We start from the raw sequence: 6,300 nt of genomic DNA, 5'->3' as shown, positions 1-6,300 counted from the left end.
AACAAGGTAAATAGTATCTCATTCTTCTATAAATAGTAGATATTGGTCATGATTTTAACGCACACTTTCTCTTACTCACTTAGAATTACTGTAAATATCTCTCTTAAATTTGTTCTCCGAACTGACTTAAGCATCGGAGCGGTCATGCTGTAAAGCTCTCCGACGCCCCCTAACCCTATTTCATCGGTGCAAAACTCCGAGCTCCGACCGGATCCACTCAGCTGCGAAAATTTGAAGATCCACTCTCCAGACCAAACCCAATATAAAATTTTGATATCATCATAATCCAAATTTCATCGTCATCAAAAAAATAGCGTTTAAGCCCACGACTCGTGGATCACTAGCCAATAAGATCAATATTTACAAGGCTTATAAAAACAATCAATAATTTTTTAATTGGTCGAACAGATATACCAAAATTTCAAATAAAAAATTGAGATTGAACCAATTTAATAGGCTTTTTGAAAAATTAAATCCGAATTTACAAATTAACTAAACCAAATTTCCGAATTCGATTCGCTAGGTTATTAAGGTTTAACCGAATTTTTGTTCATATGACAAAATTGAATGTTACTTTTAGGTTACTGTTGGTTTTGCATGATGAATTGGAATCCCATCAAATATTTGATTATAAATTTATGGAATGATTATTTATTAAACATCAATCCAACCATTGAATATAAAAAAAAAATAAAATTGTAGTTTAGGGTCTTATTTCAAATTGAATCAATTAAATTAAATATATTATTATTTATAAATTATTATTCCACATCCACTCAAATATCTTTTAAAATATATAATACAAGAACACTCTATACTAACTATATGAAATCATAATGAATTTTAGATTTGTCTAAAACATCTTTAATTTTATCAAACTAACCATATAGTTTTACTATATTATCTTTTACTATATATTTTATTTTATCTTCTACCATTTCAATCTAAAAAATTTATAATTTTTATTTTAAAAATAAAAAAATTAGTTCATTATTTATGAGACAAACTCATCGTCTGTGTCACGATCTACTATTTTTAATGTTAAACTGACCCTTAATAGTTTGAGTAGATCTCTTGCGAGACGGTCTCACGAATCTTTATTTGTGAGACGGGTCAACTTTACCGATATTAACAATAAAAAGTAATACTCTTAGCATAAAAAATAATTCTTTTTCATGGATGACCAAAAAAAGATATATGTCTTACAAAATACGACCCGTGAAACCGTCCCACACACGTTTTTGCCTAATAGTTTCATATATGATCATATATCTCTTTTATCACAAACATAAAATTTGTGAGAATGTTCATTGGTTAACTTTGAAGACGAATATCCAATTCGATCTAAATTATGAAAAAAATATAATATTTATGTCAAAAATATTAAAATTTTTGTAAAACTATTTTATTGATAAATTTTTAAAAGATATTTAATTTATCTAAATTATGAAAAAAAATATTTTTATGATAATTATAGATTGAATAAACCAAAAGAAACGTGTCACATGATATCTTAGTCATCCCAAACTACAAATATCTGATACATCAAATATATTTTGCCCAAGAAATGCCACATGTCAATACATTATTGGAGATACCAAAAATGGAACTTTTCCTTTAAATACTCTATATATTCGTTAACAGCCGCATCCACCGTCATGCGACCACCTCTGTGAATTCTCGCCGCCACCTCAAAAATCTCCGCTTCCATAACTCCTGAAATCCCGATTATCCCATGAGTTCACCTCCGCCAAACGACCATGCACCCTCGAATCATCCCCTCCACCTCCCAGAATCATCGTCCAGCCAAGAAGAGTCGCGCCTTCTCCTATCCTCTCCGCCATCCCCCACCAGAAGAACCCAAGAAACCAACGCCGGAGATGATGATGCCGCATTTGAACCGAGCGAGAAGATCCTGATTGTCGATTTCGAATTGGAATCTTTGGATTCCACCAGCGTCCCGCCGTTTTCGTTCAAGAAACTATGGCTGTTCACGGGGCCCGGATTCTTGATGAGTATAGCCTTTTTAGATCCCGGGAATTTAGAGGGGGATTTGCAAGCTGGGGCGATTGCGGGATACTCTCTGCTGTGGCTTTTGATGTGGGCTACTGCGATGGGTCTGCTGATCCAGCTGTTGTCGGCCAGAATAGGCGTGGCCACGGGCCGACATTTGGCCGAGCTTTGCCGCGAGGAGTATCCGTATTGGGCGGTGGTTTTGTTGTGGTTCATGGCGGAAATAGCGTTGATTGGGGCAGATATTCAGGAGGTGATCGGGAGTGCGATTGCGATTCAGATACTTAGTCGTGGGGTTCTACCCCTTTGGGCTGGTGTCTTGATTACTGCTTCAGATAGGTAATCTTCTTTTCACATTTGCCAAGTTTTTTAATTCTATTTTAAATTGTGATAAATCGATTCTTAGTATGAACAAAGCTGTATTCTTGAAGGGATACTTTTCAAATTCAAGAAATTAGTTCCCTTTGTAGGTCACTATCTTTTTGCTTATTTTCTCCCTTAGTGATTAGAGGTTGTGAATATGGATGAATGAATGATGTACTGTTTTTGAGGTATGGTATTAATTTGAGCATTCATTATCCCAATCTCGGAGCTTAAAATTATGTCTGTTGATTGCATTAATTTGTTTGGAGTTTCCTGATTATTGCTGGAGGAAATTAAATATTTCTTGGTGATAATGGTTTGCTGCATCTGCATTTTGCCTTATTAGTTGATCGTGACATCTTTGTGGAGCCAACATTATTTTGGTGGATAAAGTAACTATTTGTGGAAGCCCACTTTATCTTTTAGCTTTTAGCTTTTATGTAACGGGACACGCCCGGGTGCGTTCTTTCTCAGATTGCACTTGGAAGTACTTTGCTTTACGAACGTTAGTGATCGTGTGTACGATTTGATCAAGTAGCCTTGGTATTTTAAATTGGTCAGTGGTATTAATTGGGTTGGGTCTAAGAATGTACTTCTCTTTGACTTTTTATGTGATGAGACTTCATCTGGTTGCTGAGATAGTTTTTTTTTTTTTTTTTTAAATTGTGCAGCTTTTTATTTTTACTTCTTGAAAACTATGGGGTGAGGAAATTGGAAGCTGTGTTCGGTGTTCTTATTTCAACTATGGCCCTATCATTTGCGTGGATGTTTGCTGATGCTAAGCCAAGCACAAAAGAGCTAATAATTGGTTAGATTCTTGATCATTGTTTTAATGAACTTGACAATAGAAAGGGGAAATCAAACAATTAAAATGAAAAAAAAAATGAAGTGTTAATATGGAATAGAGCTTAATGAGAAACTGAATGCTCATGTACTTATCAGGTCTTTTGATCCCAAAACTGAGTTCGAGAACAGTCCGGCAAGCTGTGGGAGTTGTGGGCTGTGTGATAATGCCTCACAATGTCTTTTTGCACTCTGCTTTGGTGCAGTCGAGGGAGATTGACCCTGACAAGAAGGGTCAGGTCCAAGAGGCGATAAACTACTACACCATCGAGTCAACAGCTGCTCTTCTCGTCTCCTTCATGATCAATTTATTTGTTACTACTGTCTTTGCCAAAGGGTTCTATGGAAGTAAACAAGCAGATAGTATTGGCCTAGTTAATGCCGGACAGTATCTTGAGGAAAAGTACGGCGGGGGCCTATTTCCGATTCTGTATATATGGGGTATTGGGTTATTGGCTGCTGGGCAGAGCAGCACAATAACTGGTACGTATGCTGGACAGTTTATAATGGGAGGTTTTCTTAACCTTAGGTTGAAGAAATCGTTGAGGGCGTTGATTACTCGGAGTTGTGCGATTGTACCAACTATAATTGTAGCCCTGGTTTTCAACAAATCAGAATCATCTTTAGATGTACTGAATGAATGGCTGAATGTATTACAGTCGATACAGATTCCTTTTGCGCTTATACCGCTTCTCACTTTGGTGTCGAAGGAGCAGGTGATGGGAGTTTTCAAAATTGGGCTAACCCTCGAGGTAAATCTCAAGCAATATCTTGACTAACATAATGTCCAGTAAAATTGTTACAACCAATACGAATGCTCAGTCTATCTGATAGTGGGAGTGAGATCTCCACCAAGCAAGTTTTACTGCAGCCTGGTTAATAATTGTTTTATGCACTCGCGTGTATTTTATGTTCATATTCATGTTTGCTCCTTTGCAATAACATAGTAAGAACAGAAGTGTGCATCAGGTATTTTATGTAGTTTATGAATGTTGTGAAACCCACGTTTGTTATATATTTTCCTCTCTTGTGAGGAAGAGATGGGATGGGGTATTTGATTAATTGTTCTTTGACTTGTTTCACTGCAGAGGATTGCATGGACGGTGGCTGCCCTAGTGATTTTCATTAACGGGTATCTTTTGCTCAACTTTTTTCTCTCAGAAGTTGATGGACTGCTGGTTGGGTTTTTCGTTTGTGCTGGAACGGTAGCGTATGTTGTCTTTATATTATATCTTATATCGCATAGAGGCGGCGAACTTCCCAATCGGCTAAACCAGTTACTCTCCAAGGGTTATTCTTGTACTGAAAATTAAACCGATGATTTGCATTTTCTGGTTGAGAAATTCCGGATGATGCCTTATCAACTGAAGAATACTTTTGCCATTAAGACCCTTCACGCTGGTGGCATTCATGAGATTTTGAGATCTCTATAGCCGAAAGAAAGCACGTCGTATACCTCTACGGGATCAAGGTTCTCTCCTAGTACATAACCGTTGTTCAAGATTTCATTGAACTCTACTTTTTTAGGTGTTATAACTAACCACGAGCACTATAGTTACGTCGAATACGAACACATGATGACTATAGGGAAATAATGTAACTATTGTTGTACACTATTGGTGAGACATGCTTCATCTAGCTACTAATCTTGTGTAGATACTAGCTATGTATTTAAGGTAAATTTTGATCTGGTTATCGGATGGAATGTATTAAACCAAGAATTTCGATTTGGATTCTTGATTTTAAGTTTTAGTTTTCTTTTGATTATTTTTTTCTTAGGTAGATGATTAACGTTTTTTTGCTCGAATTCAGCTAAAATAACTTGAGATGAGCTAAGTGTTATGATATGTTGGTTTGAAAAAAATTTGAAATTTTCAAAATATATTCATTTAAGAAAAAAGAGACGGATATCTTATTTGGGTTATCCATGTAAAAATATTATTTTTTATGCTAAAAATATTACTTTTTATTGTGAATATCGGTAGAGTTGATCGTCTTAAAGATAAAGATTCGTGAGACCGTCTCACAATAGTTATACTCTTCGTTTAATCACAAAAACTTCGATGAGAAATTATTATCTTGACATTTTTTTTCATTTCTTTTTCTTTAAGAAATTGAAATGTAAAAAATATGTTGAACTTTTCAAAGTTGAGGGGCTTAAAAGTCAATTCCAACACAGACACGCTTTTGGGAACATTCAATAAATCTTGCGCGAAATCCTTTGGACAACCATCAATGGCGTCCATCTACTGCTGCAGAGAGTGCGGGACGAATCTCAGCCTCCACCCCGCCAACCTCTACCCACCCGATTTCTACTTCGAAGCCGGCAACAAGAACTCCATCTCCTTCTCCAGTGTCGACTCCCACAAGTTCAGGTTCGAGAAGGAAGACAAAATTCGCCCCTTCTTCGAAACCTTAAATTACTGGGGCATACAGAGGAAACGCACCAAGATTCTGTGCAATAGCTGCGGGAAGCTGGTGGGATACATCTACGATGACGGGCCGCCGTTAACCGATGGAATAGGGCAGTTTGGTATGGGTCCTAGTCAGGTTATTCCGAGAAACCCTAGGTACAGATTCAAGAACAAGGCTTTGGCGATTCATTCTCAAACTTGATGGGGGATGGTGCTTGTGAACTCACGATCTGGGGATGGTGGGTTTTGCTTGGTGTATATGTTGGGTCTTTTTCTTGGACTGATTTTGTGGTGATTGAGGTGTTGCTTAAATTTTGTACCATAACTGTGTGTCTGAAGATATGTTTGATAGATGAATAAGACATTATTTATTGCAACTTCAAATATTTTCATTGCTGCTGTTGGTTGATTCAATGCATATTTCTTTCCGATGATTGTCGTAGTGGTTCATCTCGTGGTTGATTGAACCAGGGGAATCATGGTTCGCCGGCTATTGAGTTTACTGGTCCAGTTCTATACTTATATTGAGATTGCAAAACTTTTGAGAGAGAATTTAATGAAAAGAATTCATAACATTTGGACAGAATAATTCAGAAATTGTTTCTCGATGGTCATTCTCGTTCCTTCTTGATGAAAAATGGGCGATATTCGGTCAAAACACGATGCT

The 6,300-nt window shown here is 36.7% G+C and overlaps 2 protein-coding genes across 2 annotated transcripts; both read left to right on the top strand.

The window, feature by feature from the left end:
• The first annotated feature begins 1,654 nt into the window (after positions 1 to 1,654).
• Positions 1,655 to 4,986, top strand: LOC140975263 (metal transporter Nramp3.1-like). The gene is made up of 4 exons (XM_073438876.1): positions 1,655 to 2,352; positions 3,048 to 3,184; positions 3,319 to 3,971; positions 4,308 to 4,986. Exons 1-4 carry the CDS (start codon positions 1,736 to 1,738, stop codon positions 4,530 to 4,532), a joined length of 1,632 nt encoding a protein of 543 aa, XP_073294977.1. The 5' UTR covers positions 1,655 to 1,735; the 3' UTR covers positions 4,533 to 4,986.
• A 392-nt stretch (positions 4,987 to 5,378) lies between these two features.
• On the top strand, positions 5,379 to 6,047 carry LOC140975264 (uncharacterized protein At4g08330, chloroplastic). The gene has a single exon (XM_073438877.1). It carries the CDS (start codon positions 5,455 to 5,457, stop codon positions 5,833 to 5,835), a length of 381 nt encoding a protein of 126 aa, XP_073294978.1. The 5' UTR covers positions 5,379 to 5,454; the 3' UTR covers positions 5,836 to 6,047.
• The last annotated feature ends 253 nt before the right edge of the window (positions 6,048 to 6,300 follow it).

This window comes from Primulina huaijiensis, chromosome 4 (genome assembly GCF_012295235.1).
Source record: "Primulina huaijiensis isolate GDHJ02 chromosome 4, ASM1229523v2, whole genome shotgun sequence".
NCBI lineage: Eukaryota > Viridiplantae > Streptophyta > Magnoliopsida > Lamiales > Gesneriaceae > Primulina > Primulina huaijiensis.
The sequence above is the reverse complement of the archived record's forward strand: the minus strand, read 5'-3'. Positions and strand labels throughout refer to the sequence as shown.